The sequence below is a fragment of the Cyprinodon variegatus genome, unplaced genomic scaffold (assembly GCF_000732505.1).
Source record: "Cyprinodon variegatus isolate N-32 unplaced genomic scaffold, C_variegatus-1.0 Scaffold227, whole genome shotgun sequence".
Lineage (NCBI taxonomy): Eukaryota > Metazoa > Chordata > Actinopteri > Cyprinodontiformes > Cyprinodontidae > Cyprinodon > Cyprinodon variegatus.
In genome coordinates, this window is record NW_015150680.1 from 312,989 (window position 1) to 335,064 (window position 22,076).

General features: G+C 37.2%; 2 protein-coding genes across 7 annotated transcripts in view; both read left to right on the forward strand.

Moving 5' to 3' along the window:
• The window catches only part of rc3h2 (ring finger and CCCH-type domains 2), a 33,770-nt gene extending 20,972 nt beyond the window's left edge, over positions 1-12,798 (forward strand). For 2 of the 3 annotated variants that reach the window (XM_015381062.1, XM_015381061.1), the window contains exons 9-20: positions 617-729; positions 921-1,157; positions 1,276-1,478; positions 1,571-1,869; positions 4,157-4,303; positions 5,032-5,160; positions 8,898-9,068; positions 9,166-9,409; positions 9,770-9,854; positions 10,604-10,814; positions 11,093-11,256; positions 11,738-12,798. In XM_015381062.1, the coding sequence (XP_015236548.1) occupies positions 617-729; positions 921-1,157; positions 1,276-1,478; positions 1,571-1,869; positions 4,157-4,303; positions 5,032-5,160; positions 8,898-9,068; positions 9,166-9,409; positions 9,770-9,854; positions 10,604-10,814; positions 11,093-11,256; positions 11,738-11,879 (2,145 nt within the window). In that variant the 3' untranslated portion in view covers positions 11,880-12,798. The remainder of the gene's footprint in view (positions 1-616; positions 730-920; positions 1,158-1,275; positions 1,479-1,570; positions 1,870-4,156; positions 4,304-5,031; positions 5,161-8,897; positions 9,069-9,165; positions 9,410-9,769; positions 9,855-10,603; positions 10,815-11,092; positions 11,257-11,737) is intronic. The other variant, XM_015381063.1, reaches the window with a different exon arrangement.
• Positions 12,799-20,629: 7,831 nt separating this feature from the next.
• rabgap1 (RAB GTPase activating protein 1) overlaps positions 20,630-22,076 on the forward strand; it is a 95,040-nt gene continuing 93,593 nt past the window's right edge. For all 4 annotated transcript variants that reach the window (XM_015381026.1, XM_015381025.1, XM_015381027.1 and 1 more), the window contains exon 1: positions 20,630-20,755. The gene's annotated coding sequence lies outside the window, so the exon portion shown is untranslated. The remainder of the gene's footprint in view (positions 20,756-22,076) is intronic.

The window sequence follows — 22,076 nt, forward strand, 5'->3', positions numbered from 1 at the left end:
TATATATATATATATATATATATATATATATATATATATATATATATATATTTTTTTTTTTTATTTATTTTTTTTTTTTCAAGGCCAAAATAGGTTTCTTACAGTTATTTAAATTTAATTGTTGTAAATTTGCAAAGCTTTTTATTTGTATGTTTTGCAGGGTCCAATAAAAAATGTATTTCCTTCACCTATTTTCTCAATTCTGTTATTCTTTCAAAAAGATATGAATACTGTAGTGCAGAACAGAGTGTAGTTACCAATAAAAGAGTAACACGTCTTAAATTAGGTTCTTAGTTTTAGCTATTTAACAAGAGATGTCATCAATAAATGACTGGTAAATCATTTTAGAGATATTTGGCTGCTTCTTTTGGCAGCTGGTTTAAAGCTGAAATATGTGTGATAATTTTAGAAGGTTACAGCTTCATAAAAGGAGCTGTTTTCATTTGTTGAAAAAGTGAATTTGTGCTCAAATGTTTAAAAACCTTGTATAAATGAGTCTGCTAAAGCATGAAATTACTGAATGGCAGATTCATGAAAACCTGTATGCTTATAAGTTTTCATTTATTGTAAAATATCCAGAGTAGTTTTTGATTGTTTGTATTTTTGTATCCTGCAGCCCCAAGCCAACAGTAAATATAAGACGAGCATGTGCAGAGACCTTCGTCAACAGGGAGGATGCCCCAGAGGAACCAGCTGCACATTTGCACACACCCAGGATGAACTAGAGAAGTGAGAACTCACACAGGCACCAATCTCTCTGCATTTTAACATTTTCTTATGTAAAATAAACAAAACATGTATAGCAGTTTTACTCGTATAATTTTAACATCCTTCATCCTTAAACATAAATTTTGGAATGAACTAGACAAGTATTAAAATGTGTAATCAGAAGAGTTTAAAATGATTTGTCCTCTGCAAAGATTCAGGCTGAGGAACAAGAAGAGCGGCAGTGTGGTTCGCCAATTTCCTCTGGCCAATAAAGGCATCAAAGATACAGAGGAAAACATGGGTTCTACAACAGAAGTAGGTTCCAGCCTGACAAACCCGCTGCTGATCTCCAGAGGGTCTGGAGGTGTGGAAGAACTGAAAAGGGTTGTTACGAATGGAACCAATGGGACTAACGGCCCTACCAGAACCCCATCGGGGTCAACAGAGCTGTATGAATCCTACTTCATTGGATATTTTTTGTTGGCATTTGATGTCTGAATATTCAGGTTGTTCTGGACTTAATCTCCTGTCTACTTCTTATGTTCTTGGGATCTTTTGGATCATTAGGAAGTCCCTGTCTCCCCCCAGAACTCCAGTCAGCCTCTCGTCAGCTTCGTCTCCATTGAGCACTCCTGGTGGTGCTGATGTCAGTACTCCTCTGCCTCGACATGGCCAATTCATCCTCTCCTCACCTCACCCCTCTCAGGGGTCAGAGATGTACTATCAGGAGCCCCACCCTGGTTACGACAAGGCACACTTTCAGCAAAGCTGTGAGTCTTTGTCAAAAGAAATAAGAATCAAACATATTTATCTTTTATTGTTTCCTTCAGGGAGTTAAAAAAGAATTCAACCTATTTTCCAGCAGGTTCATTCTATCCATCTACTCTTCACCCTCCACACAAAACATGCATGGCTCGCTTCCTCCGGTCCTCTAACGTCCAGGAATCGGCCCTGCCTCCTTCTGCGGGTGTTTCCTCGTACCCAAATGACCATCAGCCACCTCACCCAGCCTCATCCCCTTCTTCAGGATTTCCTCCTAGAGATCAAATGGGAGCCCCCACCTTCCATCACCATCCAGGACAGGGACAGTATGGACATTTGGGACCTTCTCACAGTGTTTATGCTCCTCTCTATGACAGCAGGAGACTATGGAGACCTCAGGTAAGACTTCATGCAAATATCCACATGTTAACCAGCTCTACCTGCATCAGAACTAAAGATTTCTAAAAGCCTTCACTTTTTAAAGACAAATAAACAAACCACCGCCTGTTTAAAATAATGCAGCTTTACAGTATTACTGAAAACACCTTTCAGTAAATTCTCCATGTTATTCTTCTTGTTTGATTTTATTGCATTCCCTATGTCTCAGAGCCAAGGGGAAAAATAACCTCAGCCCAGCTACGCTGACTCTGTTATTAGGTAACTTTTATAAGAGATAGTGTTGCCAGCTTGTAGCAGCTTTGAATAAAAAAAATAAAACCTTAAAATGTAAGAGAAATGTATTTTTAAGGCAATTTAATGTTTATTGTTCATGAGTTTGCCTGACAACGTTCAGTGCAAACTTAGACCTTTCACATATACGACTGTAATAAACCAACAGCAGGAACTTAAAGATCAGCTTCGCTGATTGGAGTAGCCTGGACAGCTTAACTAAATATAGCAGTCGCCCCCCTACCAACAACTCTACCAACCCCTCCGCTCTGACCACCTAGTACTTGCACTATAGATGACAGAGGACGATATAAATGGGTTATTTTAGCATCAGAAGACCAGGAAAGCACTATGAATTGATGGCATTCCTATTTACTGCCTGAAAAGCTTCCACTGACCAACTCTTCCCCATTTTCACTCAGATTTGTACTACTTTTATCCCTGCATTCAAAAAACAGATTATTCAATGACAACAGACCTGATATCTAATGATGAAATTATTTTAGAGACTGATGTTAAATCATCTGCACTACATCTTTTTTTTTCACCAGCCTGAATAGTCAGCTACTCTGCTTCGAAATAAAATAAGCATGTTTGCACTACCACATTCTGCCTTTCATTTTTTCCCTTTCTTTATAGGAAAAATGGCTGTACCCACACATGCCTGTACTTACTGTTCCTTTCAGCTTCTGTTTCCTCTTAACTTTATATATCTACACATAAAGTCTGTCAAATGTGAGCAAGGTTACATTTCTTGTTTGTGTAATTCTTTGAGCGTTAATCACATCTACAGCCTGACACATAGAATTCTACATAAGGCTAAGGGTTTATTTATACGTTATTAGTTAGATTTTGCTAAGTTAACCCCAAATGGTAGATATAAAAGAAAAATGTATCATGAAAAAGTATAATTGCTTTAACTTTTTGCATTAATCAAAACAGATCAAACCTTTTTTACCCTCAAATCAGTTAATGGAATTGCACCATGATAGATGGGTGGCCTATAGGAGGGGAGTGATGGTCTAGCCTAGAATCCTGAGGTTCTGGGTTCATATCCCATTCCCACAGACGGCCATTCTGGGTCTCTAAGCAAGACCCTTAACCCCTGATTGCTCCTGAAACTGCAAAGTTGCATCCCACTGCTCACCAAAGGGGATGGGTTAAATGAAGAGTGTTAATTTCTTCATTGTAAGAAATTTTATTTTTATTAGTCTGCGAATGAATCAACGCCTGAGGGTATCGAGATATGTAACTTCCCAACCACATACCAGAAATGCACAAACCTTGATTTAATGCATGTAGTACCAAAGTCAATCAGTTTCAATTAGGTTGTACTGTTTGGCTGTTCATACTTTAAAGTGCATTGTTCCATCAGTAATAAACTGCAATGCTTCATTATATGTAAAATGGCTCCCAGATTTAGTTTTAAATGCATATTAAATGCATTCTTAGTCTGGTGGGAAGCAGATGTTAAAAAGTGCCAAAAAAAACATCCATTGAAATGATCATTTTGCAAAGTTTCTGTTACCTCTCAACTTAATGGTTCTTCTGTTGACAGTGGGAGCTTTTTATTGATTAATTGATTGACTTTATTGATCTCACTGAGTAGAAATGTACTTGTTACATCAGTTTAAGTAGTCAAAGTAGAAGAATGTGCCAAAAGAAGAAAGATGTGCATCGGATATATACAATGCGTCCACATATGACAGCTTTTTTTTATTTTTTATAGTATGGTTATTTTTTTATATACAGGGTTATTGCACGGGGTGTCAAATATAGAGAAACAGGTTATTGCACAGGTTATTAAATGTTACACAAATGTTGTTAGATGTTACACAATATATGACAATGTTCCAGAACTGGTGCAAAGAAAAACTTGTAAAGAACTTCAGAAAATCCAAAGAAATGTTGATTTTCTGTTCCTTAAAGATGGCATCACCTCCTGCTTCTTATAAACGGCCGTGCTGTAATGTATAACTTGATTTATCTGTCACTTGTTGAATGATCACCATTACAGCTGTACCACAGAGAGGATGCCAGGAGTAACTCACTGCCTCCGGAGGTTCTGCACTCCTCAGTCTACCAGCCTCCACTCAGGGAGAGATTCAACTCTCTAGACAGCAACTACTGCTCTGGAGCGGAGCATCGCACCGGGCTGCACAGGGTATGATAAATAATTCACCCATTGGCTGATGGAAATCCTCATTGAGGGTGTTGATGTAACCCTTAGGCTTCAATTTCTTATTATTTTTCACCTATATGCTTCAATTTATCATTACCTGTTTTAACCTTCTCAATAATAAGTGCATCAGAAATGCTTCACGCTGACCCATACATTGCTGCAGTTGGACTATACAGTACTGCAGGATTCATTGCTAAAGCAACATTACTCTGTCAGTAGGAAGAGAAGTGAGTGGGTGAAGCAAAGACGTATCTGGGTGAGAAGGGGGTGGACCACAGAGTAGGCTGAAGCCACGTGCTGCAGAAATGTGACAGGAAAGGAAAGGTAGAGATGAGTTGATATGTGGGTGTAAGGAAAAGAGAAAGCAAAAACAGGAAAATAGAAAGTTGCAGTAAATCCTTGTTGTTGTCAGACTGCAATTAATAAATAAAGACCTCTGAAAAATATTGCATGTTATACTACAAATGGAAATTTAGAGTCAAAATAGCCAGAAAGGAAACGCACCAAAGGAAACATATTTATGTGCACAGCATAAGAACTGAAAATACGGTTGAATATGTAGAAATAAAAAGTGCTCCACAATGCATGCGTTGCATCACTTTGCTGTCAGTGCATTGAAATATGAGTTCCATTACAATTATGCAAATGTGTATGATCTGTTCACTGTCATCTCTTCCCTGTTTTTCCGTTTTGATCTGATGCTGCTTCAGGACTATGGGCGCGTTCCTCTGGGATATGAGGATCTGTTCAGACGGAAGCAGGAACACTGGACTCACATTCACCACCATCACAGACCCTCCCAATCTTCCCCCATCTTCACTGCTGAGTTTGGGCCAGAGGTACAGAACAAAAACAAACACATTAGAAAATAGTTTTAATCTTAGAATTAGTAAAACCATTTTCATGGACAGTCGTTTCCAATCTATAAAGAAAGTGAGCTGTGCTTTGGTCAAATATTTATGCGCTTAACTTTTTAAAATGTGAATTTATTTAGCTCCTATCTCATTAGGCGTACACTTGCTGCTTCCCCCAATGCTACTTAAGAGGGAGGTGGTTGCTTAGCAACTGTTGAAGCAGATATCATAGCAATGCATGGTCCTGGCATGCGTGTGGGTGTGTGTGTGTGTGTGTCTGAGAGAGCAAAGACTTTGTTGAGCAGTGACTCAGGCGTTTGACTGAATAAAGCTTTGTTTAACGGCTTGTTGGATGTTTTTTTTTTTGTGGGTGAACACACTTATTGTAAAATAGATCAGGTTGGAAAAACAAACAGCTTTTTTTAAATGTCAATTTATATGAATTGGTTTATTTTAAGTTATATCACAAGTGGCCTTTCTCTGCTAAAAGGAAAAGTTGATTAAATGTTATTATTCTCCTTAATCCAATATATTAAACATTTCAGTTCTATTCAAGCGACAAAAAATATTATAGACTGCAAGAAATGTTTCAGATACTTCTCAGTAAAACATCCTTGCATTAGAGTTTAGCACATCAGCAGGTGAAGCAGGACAACTGCAATAGGTTAAGTTGTATTCCTTATGTTTAAAGCATTAGTCTGCTTTGTGAGACTTTTGTCTCCCCCTTCTGGAAGCAGGTGTAATAACACATACTTTTTCCACTCCAAGACAATTTACATTTTACTGTGACATTGTGGTTTTTATGACATCATGACCACAAATTAATTTTTGCTATTATTATTTAAAATGGCCAATTCAAAAAAGGATTATAAATGTGAAATGGAAGAAAGGTTTATGGTTTTCAAATGGAAATCTAAAAATTTTTTTGCATTTTAATCACCTCCCGTTCCCACAGTAAATACTTTGTAAGACAGTAACTACCACAGGAATTCTTTGGTGGTATTCACTTACAGATTTACTTTGCATTACAATATAAACCGTGCAAAATAATGAAAATCTGTTTGAATTAAGTAAATTAATTTTACTTAACTTTTTTCATTGCTAAAACAGCTGATATTGGCTAGAAAAGCCGGTATTAATTAAAGCTTGATGTTGAGATGGAAACAATAGATTTATTCTCCCCCCTTTAACTGAAATATATAAGCCATATGTTTGTTATGAACCGAAATACAGTAGTATTCTATTCCAAGGCTCTAAAGTATGGAACAGTCTCACCTCCCCCTTTGCTGAGCCCTCACAAAACCAGCTTAAGAACTATCTAGAAAACTAAAATTTTTCCTGATGAATGTCTGTCTTTTCAATTATGGCATCTCCTTTTAAACCTACTGAAACCATGTAACTACGGATATGCATGTTTTCATTAACGGTTAAGAGATTTACACATTAATATGTAGGTTACCTTTTTTAAGTCCCTTCAGAGCCTTTGGTAACTTTCCTTCACATTTTACTATAAAAATAAATTGTGAAATTATGTATTTTACACTAAAATTAAGATAAACTAAACTAAGCAAAATAATTTGTTAATGCACTTCCTATAGATATCATTACATTTACATGTATCATTTCATAATTGGATATTTTGCTAAATATAATGCAGCTCTACTCTATGTTTATTAAAGGTGCAGTGTCCTTGCTTGTAAGTTGCATTCAATCCAGTTTCTAGCTAAGTAAATGTTGGGTTTTTCTGTTCTTGAAAGGTTATTCTGTGTTGGTCTTTTTTCAATTAGGGTGTCCAATTATAATCTGCAACAGCAAAAGAAAAAAAAAAAGTATTACAGTAATAATTGAGATGTACACAACCATTCATAGCTTTTAAAGGTACATGCACATGGAATGCAAATTTTGCAGCCAGAGAAAAGGATTCCCATGTTATCTCTAGAGAGCGGATCTGTAGCAAAGCAAAGCGGAGCAAAAATGAGCAAGATGAAGGTGAGAAATTTAGGCAGGCGAATGGCACGATTTTTGATAAAGTTGGTGACATTTGATTGCCGCCTCACCTGCTAATGAAGTGGAAAAATCTGAACTTTAGTTAAATTTAAGTGCGAAATCAAGTCAGAGACAAGATTTGCTTGTTAGCAAGGGCTGAACGATTTTGCAAAAAATCAAAATTGCAATTATTTTGAACCCATATTGTGATTTTATTTCAGGTTTTCTACGCAATAACCACACCTATGTAGATGTTTCACTCTAGGGTTTCATAATTTTCATTCCCTTGACAGTTTCCTTACTGCATGACTTTGCTGTAACCTTTGTGTAGAGAAAAGCTTACTTCTGCTTGCATGCATAGATCTGAATACTAGCAGGAAGTTTAGTTCCTTCTTCGCGGAGGCAAACACACTTAAAACATATTACGGCCCCTTAAAGTGCTAGAGTAACTAAAAATTAGTGCCTTAGTCTTGTTAAATGTAACATGACCAGAACTGAGCGCCGCTGCGATTTGAAAATTGAATTTTCTTAAATTGTGATTAGATTGCAAATTAAATTTGTTGCCCACCCCTGCTGTGAGCTACAGTGGAGGAGCGCAGCTGAGACCAGCTTTTTATAAATTAAAAATGTAAGATGGAGAAAATAATGTTGAGGGAGGATGAAGTGGGAATTCTATTAAAAGGATTTAAGGTAGCTTTTTAAAAAAAAGCTGTTTTAATTTAATATCTAGTTTAGAATCCAGCTCAGATGGATGCTTTCTCTGCTCGGCTCCATCGTCTGTCTCAGGCAGTACTCCTTTCATCTCCCTGCAGTTACCCTTGTCTTGCTCCCGGGCTGCTGCAGTCTCTAACACCTTCAGTGTTCTGTTTTCCTGGTGGACTTATCCAATCTCCCGCTGTGCTCCTCTGTTCCTCCGTAGTTACTGTACCTTCTATAGCTGTAGCCTCTCCCTGCTGGTGCTGTTTCCCCAGCGGGCTCCTCCGCTCGGCCTTCTCGCCCAACTCTAGTGTACTGATTCGCCAAAGGGATCCTCTGATCTCCCGCTAGTGTTCCTTAGGTTCAGAGGGTGACACAGCTGGCAGCCTTGTCCTTGTTTTGTTTTTTTCTCTGGCGGTGTTCTCACACTGATTTTCTGCTGCTCCTGTCTGACTCCAGAATGCCGTGTCACCTGACCCTCTGTTGTCAGGGTGATTCGTCCCCCAAAAAAGGACAACAGGGCTCTGAACTGGGCCACAGATGATAGGTGGAAGTACATGTACAGCTGAAAGCAACGGTCATCCAAACCTAGCCTCTGGAGGTGATAGTATTCTCCACAATCATTCCATCTTTTGGAAGCTGGTGAACCTAGGAATGCCTGCTGCTTTGTTTGGCTTTCTTAAGTGAAAAGCACTGCCAGTCGCTTTGTTAATCTGTTTCCGCCATAATGACGTGAAATCATAGACCAGCAGAATCCATGATGTAGGAACCTTTAGGCCCCCATGCAAATTTGCCTGCCTTAGAAAAGGCTTTCACTGGCCAGGCGACTATCAAGGCGGGCAAAAGCAGACGGTTCTGGCAGAATATCTGCAGGTTTTGCGTTCAGTGTGAACGCAAATTGAGGCTACGTTTTTTTCTTAAGTATAAGTATTCTTTTTTTTAAGAATGCTATCCTTTTTCATTTCCTTTCCTGACAAGTCTTGTTGAAATGTTAAACAGATTAAGGATATCTGATTTCTTCTTTGTTTTTCATTTCATAGCATATGGAAAACGGTGGAGGTCAGTGCATGGGATGTAGGTTCAGGGGTGAGGAAAGTTTGGCACGTTATTCTCCATGGTCCTGCGGCACAGCCGGGCCCAGCTTAAGCCCCTTTGAGCCTGAGCCCCTCAAACCCACCCCAGCTCACTCCCATTCCCACTCGGAGCGTCCGGTGAGATTTACTCAAAATGATGGTTTTTAATGCATCCAAACAAAGCCTAAACTTTGACATGGGCATTTCAAATTGTGCTGTTGTGTTTGTTGTGCAGGAGCTAGACTGTAACGAAGGAGGACAAGGCGTTGTTAGCGGCACTGGGAAACGATGGCTACACTCGTTGGATCACTATCGACGTTTGAAAGAAGAAGATCCTATTATTCCCTTCAGTGAGGCGCCCATTATCTCAAAGTGGGGGGCCATCTCTAGGGCATCCCGCACAGGCTACCATACCACCGACCCTGTACAAGCCACGGCCCGCCAGGGCAGCGCCAGCACCACGGCCATAAACTTCAAAGGTCAGGATAGACAAATAAAAGCCATCAAAAGAAATAAGGAACTTTTTTTGAGCTAGATTTCTTAAGATATGGCTAAACAGAATAAGTGTGTTTGTTGAGGAGGTAAGTGAGACACTTTGCCAATGGAACAAGATAATTTACGTTTAAAATACACTCATTTCAAGTGCATTTTATCTAATTATCTTACTTTAAGAGTAAAAATACTCATTCTACTCAAATTAAGGGTAAATACACTTGATTTAAGATATGTTGATTTATTTTTAGATTGTTTTTGCAGTGATGCGTTACTGGACACACTCTTTACATAGCTTATTTTATTAGCACAACAATTGATCCTCATTTCTTTTATTTTTCTAACAGATTACAACCACCACTTTGATCACAGTGACTATAGGTGGAGCTCCAGAGGATCAGACTCCTCTAGCCATTCCAGTTTCCTTGAGAGGTATGACATTCCTACATTTTAACAGTTTGTCAGCTGCTCCACCAGATAAAAAACAATACACTGGAACAGTTTCATGTCCGGGATGCATACATCTCTAAAACAAGAATACATCTGAGCAAATCAGATCCCAGTCTTCTATTTCTAGGCTTGTAATATGAACCCATATTACAAATTCAAAGAAAGCGCAAGAATCTACAGCTTTCTGTTCTGCCTCTTACTGTATAGTGGATGCTCTCTGAGAAAATATTGTGGTACATGGTAGATAATAAGTTTAAAGTTGCTGTTTTTTTTCCAATTATTGGATCTATGCTACATTTCACAGCATTTTTTTTACTGCACATCAGTAGTACTTAAATGATTGCTGTTTATAACACCATTACCTAGAAATCGTATTTAGACCCTTTTACAAAGTGTTAAAAAATTTTTTTATATTCTATACATAGTTATTTTTTCCATCTCTCTCTAGAAATGTTTTAATATCACATTCCAACATTTTTTTAAGTCTTTTTTTTCTTATCTTTATATGATGCCTAGTAGCACTTCTGGTGTAGTGGAGTAATTCCACATCTTTGACAATCAATGTTTAAATCTCAGAGTGCATAAGGAATAAAAAGCCATAATTTTATAATTGTTAGCGTTGGTGGCCCTGAATGATGAAGGAAAAGGACTCAAACATGGTCTTTCTCAAATGTTTTTAAAAAGCACTTTTTTGGGGGAAAAAGTCATATTTTTGTTGTGTTTTGTGTCAGTGAGCATCTTTGTGCGTCGGAGCTGAATGGCCGCCGGTCTTCGATTAGCAGCGGAGAGAAAATTGTGTCGGAGCAGCTTCAGGATCATCAGACCTCCTTCAGCCGGGAACCAAACCAAACGGAAAATGAGTCCGATCCGGATCGAGACATCGAGCTCGAACTGCGAGCTCTGGACATGGAGGATTCAGAACACCACGAGATTAAGTCTCAGGTAAGTCTGGGTGCTGAAAATAGGTGAAAATAAGCCCACTAACTAACCCAGGTACATTTTCCGTACCTTTTATTAATATGTACCTGCAAAATAAGACATGGCAGTCCAACATACAGTAACTTTAGAGGAGCTGTAAATATCTACAGCTCAGGTGGAAGAATCTGTCCATAAGTCAATACTTCTAAATACATTTCTATGTAGATAAGTGGTTTTTATTGATTTTAAAAGAAATAAATACATTTTTTAATTCAGTGTGTGTTTCCATCGTTGTCTTTTAGGAGGGTTTAGATCGGCCCAGCCCTCAGTCTCAGGATGCTTCCCACCTCCTCCCTCCTCCCTGCTCCTCTCCTCTGTGCCCCTCCCCTGTAGAGGAACGCAGCAAATCAGAAAGCCTTCTGACTGAGAAAATGGATGCTCTCCAGCTAAAAAAGATGGCTTTCAGGTAAAACATCTCCAGAAACGCTCTATAACAATGGTGGACGGTCAGTGCCTTCAAAGCCTTCACTGCTGGCCTAAAATCAATCAGAAACACTGACCTACATTCATAACCTACACTTTCAATTTATTCTATCCAGTTGTATTCATTTTTTTCCAAACAGTTTTTTCTCTGAATTTTGTTGTGCTTCTTCAGATTTCAGCCTTAGTGTGTTGCTATGTCAATCTAATCTGCCCAGGGCATTCAGAAGCCAATGTTACCTTAAAGGTATAGTGGAGGAATTTTGCACATTTTTGAAAAGACCCGCCCTCTTCACTTAAAAAAAAAAAAATAAAAAATGCACATGCACAGACCTCTACCTGCTTCAGAGAGGGAACGCCTATTAAACTCAACCTCTCGATTATACCTGCGCTTGTTATATTTCATATCTTGCCTTTTCTTGCCTTCTTCATTTCAGCTTTTTTGTGTCTTTCCTTTTTTTTTTTAGGAAATCTCTTTCTCCTATTGGGCTGGGATCAGGAGGTCTGGGCATCAGGAAGCTCGTACTACGAACTGGACCTCATCAACTGGGCGACACTTCCACCAAGGCTCATCCAGAAACCCCTGGGACAGAGATGCTGCTTAATTAAAGCTAGAGCTGATCTAGACCTGAATCACATTTCAAAGCAGAATATTCTACAACAGAGAATATTTTCTTTTTCCATTTGAAAAGGTAAAGATGTTTTTGACATCTAACCGGTCACCTAAGAGAACCTTCAACAGGCCTTTCAGTGGTTAAAGTGGCTGAAGCCAGGTCTTCCAGAGCTACATTTGTGGGACTAAATTTATAATAATCTCCATTAAAGTCTCAGTTTTTTTACAGCAAAGCCAACATTGCACCGTGGTTTCAGCACATTTCTCAATATGTGGTTGCTTTTAGTGTGTGCCTTTGAAGACTTGCGTCCCATAAAAGCAGACATTGATCAGTATCTAAAAGCTGCTTTGTAGGATTATTCTTTTTTAAATCTTAAAAGTTTAGACTGCTGCTTACCGCTTTTTTTTATTGATTTACTTATATTTTGTGTTTGCTCTCTCTGGGCAGCTTCAGGTGGTCAAATTTATACATTTTGCATCGTCTTTTATGTTTTTGCATCTTTGCATCTTTTAAGGTGTTTCTTTTTTCTTTCAGTAATATGCCTTATTATAAACAAAAGGGATAGAAAACATAACATTTCCTGCAAAAAAGACCACTTTAGGAAATCCTATCCATCCACAGTTAAAATCATCTACAGGAACTCTTGTGTTTAATTGTTCTTTGAGATGACGAAAGTGTTATTAACCAATCAAATCAAACATTATTTGCTATCTCAACATTCAAATTTTACAGATAGGGTTTTGATCAGAAGTTTTTATTTATTTGAAGATCCTGATTCTGGTGCCTCAATGAATCCATAGTTTTATCCTCATGCATTTAATTTACCCTCAAAGTGATTTGATCAGCTAACAGCCTGTATATTGTTCAGTTTGTATTGAATAGAAACCAATTCTATACAGAAATATATACAGAATGAATTTCACTATGTTAATAAAAAAAAAAACTTAAGATAAATAAAGATTTTAGATTAAATTTTAAGGAAATTAGCTATTTCATTTGCAGATATCCTTGGAATGATAGCCGTAGAACTTCAACAGGATACAGGACAGGTTTTAAAGGAAGAAACTGAGATATAAAAACCCACTGATCATAAAACAACCCTTTTATGAGTCACAAGATATTTTATATAGACCTCTGACCGTCAGAGGACACAGTGCCTGTTGTCATAAACCTCCTTTGCAAACTTTACATAGGTATATGCATGTAGAACGTGTGCGAAAGCTCCATTCAGGGCACACAGGGCCTTTCTCTCCTTTTTGTTTGTTCTAAGCAAACTTCATATAAAGCTGCTCATCAATGGATCTTAAAAAAAGGAAATGATGTATGCCAGTTGGATCCGTCTCATCTGCTTTGTCTACAGTAAAACAATTTGTGGATATGCTGAATGTCTAAAGGGGAGGTGGGCTAAAAAGAGGAACACCGCCTGTTTTCTTCTCTAGCTAAATCTCTGCTTAACTTTTTTAAAGTTTTTGATTATTTTATCTGTTTCAGTGACGCTGACTTCTATGAAGTTGTTCGTTGATAGATTTTTTTGTATTGAGATCTTTGTTTCTCATGTTTGCTGTATTGTTGATTGCTGGCTTTAAGGCCAGTGCTCTGTGATCTGCTTTTCCTGGAGGTGATGGATCTTTGGTTCAGATCAAAGCTGCCTAAAAGTTTATTTGAAAGCATTTATTATGAGACTTAAGACAAACCATATTAAAGACTATTTAGTCTTTGGTGGTAATGTCCTCTTAATGTGTTCACATCCAGATTTGGAGTCAGAAGTTCTTCACACATAAATAACAGGTTTATTTGGGATTTTAGATGTATTTTAATAGTTTGTTTTGATGAAATTCAATGGATTTCTTTTTTCAAGAAATAATAATTTACTTAGGATTTTCTAAAACAAAACAAGCTCAAATGATGAACTACAAAAACATATAGATCTCAAGCAATATTAGGGTAAATTTGGACCTTTAAAGGACCATTAGTCAAATATTGTGGTAACAGCATGTAGCGTTTTACTAATTTGTTAAACAAAGAAGAACTGCCATCCATTTCACCACGAATCAGGATGTTTAAGTAGGACCACCATCCCAAACAAACATCGGTTAACTTTAGCTTTTTGACTTGCCCAGACCTAAGGCTTATTGTTAGTTTGTGGACTTTGCTTTAAAGCCAAATCTGGTATAAAACTTAACCAGTTTTTATTACTTTGAACATTTCTGATAAGAACAGCGGTCAATAATTTAGCAGGGAAACTTGCCAAACCTTCCAAATGTTTCCAAAACAAAACACCAAATACATAGCTTTGCTCCCACACATCTTATTCAAAACTCATTAAAGTAATAAAAATGCTCCTTTTAAAAGCCCAAAACAAATTAGATTTATGCCAATGATTAATGATTTACTGTATGTTTTGACTGACACTGTTAGTGAAGTTGCCTTGTTTTTAAATGTTCAAGTTTTAAAATGAAGGCCTGGAGACTCTTGGGGAGGTTCGTCCTTTGTCACGGTTGCTCTACCCAACAGATTCCTTTCCCCCATAAGGTCAGTCCTCAAACAGAAAAGACGAGGACTGGTGTAGACCACCTGTTAGCAGCATTTCTTTAAGCTCTGCTTGCTGCAGCGGCTCTGCTTCTGTTTACAACTTTGCCTTTAAAGTCACGTAAAGTTAAGTGCCATGTCGTGTTATAGTACAATCAGTCCCCGCTGTCCACTGACGGCTTATTAAATCTCCTTACGAAGAAGCTGTGTGAGGAGACACAGGCTTCAGTGAGATGGTCCTCTCTTGTAGTTCCGCTGAGCCTCCGTTTATGAGTCACTCAGGGAGTCCTTCACTTGGCTTTTTCTACAGGCGTCTGAGTGATCCTGTCATCCAAAGCTTACCGCAGTGATAAAGTGTTAAAAAGGTTCTAAGTATCATTTACTTGGCTGCTTTCATTTTTTCCCCCTGTCAGTATCAATATTAGCTCTGCTTAGAGTATCATGAAAAAGGGCTGGGCACATATTGGACTGTTTGTAAAGCTGTTTTCATGAGTACGGACTCAAAAGTGTTTGTTTATGAAGTATCCATGGAGCCCTGCTATAGTGGCTAATTGCACTGGACCCCCCCCCCACCTCCTACAACCTGCATCCTGCCACATGCATGCCACACCGCCCCTCTTGTGATTGCAGAGGAGTACCAATGATTCTGTAGTTGTGATACAACACCCCCGGCGCTGTAAGAGTTCTGCACACGCCCACTGTGTGGCCACGTCAAGTGCTGAAGTTTGTTTAGCAGCGTCTTTATTTGCTTGCTCAGATAATTTTGATATCGTTCATTTGCCACTTTATTATTATTATTGTTGATATTATAACCACATTTGGTTGTTGTGATATTTTTCCTTCTTGATGTGTTTTGCTCATTTTGGTCAAATCGATGCCTTTTCTGTAACCTTTTTTAAAAACAGGCAAAGCATCTGAAATTTCTGGATTAGAGGGGGAAAAAAAACTTGTTTGTTATTTGTGAAACATGATGAACTAATGTTTTAAGTATTCATGTCTGTATTAGACATTTTTTTTGCGAATCTATTGTTCGATTGAAATGTCAATGAATTTCTTATGAAATGGTAAACATCCGTCAATGTATACAGTCTGACGCCATCAGTGGATGGACTTGGTAGTGTTAGCGCTCATTTCTACAGCCTGTAAAAGTCAGAATTATTTAAATGTTCCAAATCCTTGGGGCAGTTGTGTAATGTCTCAGAACAGGACAAAGCTGATCCTTCTGAGACAGAACCTCTTAAAATGTCCTGAAATGAATAATACTGTTATGTATTCCATTTATTTCCTTGGAAATATCACATTGTGAAAGGTTTCCCTTTTACTTACTGTATTTGTAATGCAGATCTGGAGTAAAGTCTAATCCTATGGTGATGATGATGATGATTTATGTGCTATTAATAATAGATGGAGCAGTCGGCGTATTGTTTTACCGACTGATCGATTATTCTGTGTTTTCTGCCTTGTTTAGCAGTATTGCACTGACCTACAGAGAGACTGGTTGAACAGGAAACCACTCCTATGTTGCACTGAGAGACTGCATTATAACGAGGAACAGTAGAATATATGAGACTGCATGCTTTAATAAACAGAAAGCTGTTAAACCTATCTGTGTTTTGCAAGCTGTTATTTTCTCCTTTTTGGGAGATGACATTATACCCATCCAGGCTACTTTTTTAACTACATGAATATTTATTTGTTGGAATAAAAAAAAGCAAACAAAAGGTTTTTAACTGGTCTTAATATTCACAGTAATTTATGCAATCTCAAAAAATCTCAAAGGATTCTCAAGAAAATGAAAATTTTTGTTTCTGTTTCATCATATGCAGTGCAATTATGCACATATTTGCCTTACTGGTAATGATATAAGAAACATTTTAAAACACAGGCCTTTAATTTGTGCATTGCCTTCAGTGGAAGTGAAATCCCATATGCTACTTACATGCTAGCCTTATTGGGGATGCTTACAAAAGAACTTTCTTGGTCCTTCCATTACAGAAAGCATTCCAGTGTTAAGTGGGACAATGTTCTTTTGTCAAATCAGACTTAAATTAGCTTTTTGTGAACAATTGTTAAAAGAATCTGTGATGCTGTGGGCTTGTTTATCTCTAAAAAGTCCTAAAACCCTGTTAGAGTGGATGCCAACGCGAAGTGATAGGACATTTTTAATCAAATCTGTGGGACTTTATTAGTAAATTAAAATTTTATATAATCTACAGTATGGCTAAATCCACACACAAATCATTTATCTGTTTGGTCTAAAAAAAAGTTAAGTCCTATAACAACCAATAGGGGGCACTATGTAGAGATGACCCAGTGCTCTGCATGATCCCATCACACTGCAAAGGGGAGATACTCAATCATCCTTTTCTCTTAATCTTTCAGCGTCGTGAAAATTTATTAGGGATAAATGACACACTATTAGCAAATAAGGGGTCTGCAAAATGTTTTGAAAGATGGTGTAAAATTTATTTTGGCATGTGTGATTTTGATTAAAACAGATCTTCATTCAAATAAGATGTTTTACCTAAAGGTTAGGTTAAATTACCGCCATAAAAGATTAATTATTTCTAAAGTGTTTACATGTTTTATAGGAGGGTGCCAATAAATGTGTCCTCATCTGAACAAAACTTGAAAATATACTGGATCTCCTTGTCAAATTATGAATTAAAGGCATGTTTTGGTTCAGTTTCATCAGCCACATCCATCCATTCACACATTACTGTATGACTCAAGAATTCAGTTACATCAAACCTGTCCAACAAGATGAGGCAGCCTGAAATATCTTTAAAAGCAACATTTTGTTCTGATAATACATTCAATAAGAAATAAGAAAAAACATTATCAGGATCAGCTTTTCTGGAAAGCTTTTCCGAATCAGGGGCTGAAAAATTGATGAGGTTTCCTACTTTTGCATAAATCTTTGTCTGATTCACACCTCTGCTAAAAGAAAAAAAAATAAATTGACATTTTGTTTTATTCCCTTAAGAGAATCACTTAAAATAATAATAATAATAATAAAAGAAATTGTTTCTGTACTAAAGAGGCAATGACATACAGTACGTTGCTCAGGTTACATCAACAGGTCCTATGCTGTATGGAAGACTGAAAACTAAGAATGTAAAAACATTATGAGTTACTATAGTTTGTTTATCTTTTTTTTTAAGACAAAACAGAATTTCTAACAAAAAAAATAAATAAAATAAATTGTATTAACCTTGAATTATTGTTCAACTAGGCCTACATGAAGTTTTTGGCTTTTGAGTTACTGACTGTAAAAAAAAGAACAGCCGATTAAATATTGTTGTAGTCCTATTTCCATTTTCTAGTTTAAATCATGTAAACCTCTAGAATATAAACTAAATAAATGGACAATTTTTAAAAAAAAAGATGGTGAAGGAAATTTTCAGAGACAATCTCCTAATGCTTCCTGGCATCAAACCTCAGGGTTCAACTAGATTTGGTGTTTTTATTTTAGGAATTTAAAAAAAAATGGAAGTGTTTATTAAGCTCAAACTGTGTTTTAAAGAATCTTTTACTGAATATAGTCCACTGTATTACTGATTCTCCTCATTTAAGTCTGTCCAGATACCAAGAAGAGTATAATAACATTTTTAACAGGGCTGCAAAAACAAGATGTCTTCATCAAAAAGCTAATTTAAAACAAAAGCTTGGTGGATATATTTTCATCATGTGTCCATTTATCAGTTTTAATTATATATATAACTCTTTAAAATGAAAACGAGTGAGTGTGGCAAACTTTGAAATGGCAAAAATATTTAGTTTTTTGCCATTTAGTTTCTATATATAAGATGGACTATAATAGATAAATTAAAGTGAAGACAATTTGTAAAAAAAAAAGTCCAGAAAAGAAGCTTTTTAAATACCAGATCATCACATGATTAAGTTATCTAACATGAATGAAAGGCTTTCCTTTTCCTGTTGTAGCTAGAAGACAAATCCAAATACGTTTAAGGCCACAACATTTTTTTTATATAAAAAAAAATTAAAATAAATAAATAATAAAAAAATTATCCATCCGAGATAGTGTGGAACAAAAGTGTATTCAGTCTAAATCTTTCCTTTAAAGATTTTCTGATTTTGATATATCTGTGTGTGAGGTTGAAACATAGCAGCATCTGAAACACTTGATTGAAGGAATAACTGCAAACTGAACATGTTTTGCTCCCTTTCATTTGTTTATTGTTAAAATGTACAAGAATGTAGTTCTGCTTTTAACTTAATCCACGTTTCAGTAAACAACAAACTCCTTACCGGCCGGACAGGAATGGCCAGCATGACCAAAACATCAGGTGATCAGTGGGTGTGTCCAAACAATACAATGCTGTGAGTTTCTGACAATGCAAAATGGCAGAGCCTCTTTTAGGCAGTAGAGATCATGTGTGTCATAAGTACATGTTTTTTTCCGATAACATCACAGCTGAATGAATCCTTATATTCACTCTATGTAACTTTTCTATAATCTCCTTTATCATACTATTCAATTAATTTGATTTTATTTAGAACTGATTCAAAGTACTTCACAGAGACGATTCATACAGACAGACTGGCTTTAAATAGGGCTGTATTTCCTTTTCAGTTGTCATCATTATACCTAAGCTTACCATCTTTCAGAGTAATAACAGTTTTAACAGTTGGACTGATGCATGGTTATGTTTGCTCATGGTCCAATGCAATAACTCCATGGTCAGTAATGATTTGGGGTGCTGTGTCATCTGGTGATGTTGGACCACAGTGTTTTAAATATAAAGACAGTCAACTTACCTAGAAACTTCAAAGAATTGACATGCTTTCCTCTAATAGCCTTAATAAAATGCAAATTTCCTTTTCCAATTGGACTTTTCCGATAGGTTATTTAGTTTCCATTTGTCATGATACTTGCTTTAATATCAAACTCACTACATCTAAACCCATTCGAGAAACTATTAAGTGCTGTCAATAAGGTAACATATGCCATACCATTAAATATGCTGAAAAGCAGCCTGGGTGCTTTTTCAATAGCTCAGCATCTGTACTACACTGCATTATTTTGGTATATAGATGTAGTTTTTAATGGGCTTAAGTATTATATTTAAGGCTGCTCAGGTAGCACTGCTGCGTTGCAGCAAGAAGGTTGTGGGTTCCATTCCTGGCCTGGGGTCTTTCTGCATGGAGTTTGCATGTTCTCCCTGAGCATGCATGGGTTCTTTCCAGGTACTTCGCTTCCTCCCACAATCCAAAAACATGACTGTTAGGTTAATTGGCTTGTCTAAATTCTCTGGTGGTGTGTGTGTGTGTGTGTGTGTGTGTGAATGGTTGTTTGTCCTGTTTATTTCTGTGTTGTCCTGCAATGGTCTGGCGACCTTTCCAGGGTGTACCCCGTAGACAGCTGGAGATAGGGCCCAGCACCCTTGCGACCCTACTTGGGATAAAGGGTGTCAGAAAATGCATGGATTATATTAAAATAAATTTTGATTAGTTTGATGTAATATTCACATTTTCATCAAATTAATGGTATAGTGGAGATTTTTCGCAAATTTTTGAAACGACACACCCTCTCTGCTTAAAAAAAATGCACATGCACTACGGCCTGTACCAGCTCACGAGAGGGAAACCCTGATAAAACGTGTGCGAAAGCGTGCATGACCCCATTTCTCCTCGTGCGTGCTCTGTTTAAAAGTTGCTGTTTGCATCGCTCATAGAAGTTTACTTTCCAAAAGAAGATTTGCAATCTTTCCACTATGTCAGACTCACCACTGGTAAGTGAAAATGGGGACGAGCACGTAGGTCGGCCTTACGTAAACATATCACCAGAATGATTGACAATTAGGAGTAGCACTTATTTAGATGATCCACTCGGAAAAAGAACTTCCTCCACTATACCTTTAACATAAAAAGAGCATTCTGTATGTTGTTGATCTTTATGCTGTCACGTTTCGACAATCACATTTTTAAGTGAATTTCTCAAATAAAATATTTATAAATGCAAAAAAAAAAATGCAATTTAGAGTTAAATAAATACATAAAATAAAGCTTGAAACGAATAATTTACTATTGATTATGTTGGTATTGCAATATGCCAAAACTTGACACCTCCAAATCTGAGTGACATCAACCAGTGAGCTGCAGGTCACCGGGGGCAACGCCTCACCTCACTTGGCTCAGCAGCTCACAGTCTAGTACAATACTGAGGAGCGCCAGGCTGCGCATGCGCAGTGTAGAAGTCAGCGGGTTGGTTGGGTCTGTGTTTACAGCTCTCCTGGATGCTGCTCGCTGCCGATGTTCCTTTGGAAAGTGCAATGCCGTGCCAAACGCCAGTGACTTAATAAAACGGTGGAGATAAAGGTAAGCTGGTCCCCTCTTGCACGCGCTGATTGATTTCAAAGCCAGAAGTGACTGTCACAGTCGTTATGGTGACAAGCGCCAGTTTGTTAGTGCGAACTGCTTGGGTAGCAAAGCTAGCAGGCGTTAGCTTAGCAGCCGTGATAATATAATGGCCTGTGAGGCTGTGGCCAACGTCTCCTGGGTTTATTCTGGATAATATTTTGGACACACCTGGACGTAGCAGCTGGCATTAAATATGTAACAGTGACCGGACGTCGTGCTCCGTTGGTACATTTCTAGTAAAACAGTTTAGTTAGACTAATAATGAATTTGTGTTGTTGCTATCTTAGCTAACGTTAAGGAGATTGATGATGGCTAACAAACTAGGGCGATAAGTTAAGAACAGAGCAAGTGAGGTTCAGCCAACCTTATCAGGTAAAAGCTATTTTAATTTGTTTGTTTTACTTTTATGTTAAGGAAGTATCCAGCCTTCCAGACTCCATTAGGTTTTCCTCACGCTATTGATTATATTTCAATTTCTATTTGAACTGTTACAGGAAGGGCATCCAAAACATTAATTTTAATTTATATATACATACATTAAAATACATGTGTACTTGTATCCCGTTTATTTTATATTAAATACACATTACTGTCTGATTTAAATACATACTAAGCAGAGAACCATATTTATTTTTCTTCTATTCCACTATACCCTCAGTTTTTATTTATTTTTATGCCATGTTTATTGTAGGCCTACATCTAGTAGAACACTAGTCAGGGATTTTTGTGACCCATATCAAATATCCGAGTTTGTAAATTGCTGCCCTACCGCTTCTGATTCATTCAATTAAATTCTGTTTATTTATATAGCAACAATTCGCAACACATCATCTCAAGGCACTTTACAGTTCAACCAGATCATACAGTCAAATTGATTCAAAGTTTTCCATCTAAGGAAAACCAGTTGATTGCATCGACGCATTGACTCGGATGCAATCCCTCGCACTAACATGCTTGTAGCGACAGTGGAGAGGAAAAACTCCCTTATAACAGGAAAAAACTTCCAGCAAAACCAGGCTCAGTGTGAGAGGCCATCTGCCGAGGCTGTCTGGGGTTCAAGGTCTTATTTCATTTAAAGTATATCAATAAGGGCTTTAAAAGTCTTTGGAGGTGTAGAAAATGAAACTGTCCTAATAACAAAATGTTAATCATAAAATCGAACTATTATTTCTCACAGTCAGCCCAAATTTTCATTTTATTATATATTATTGAATATATAATATATATAAATATATATATATATATATATATATATATATATATATATATATATATATAT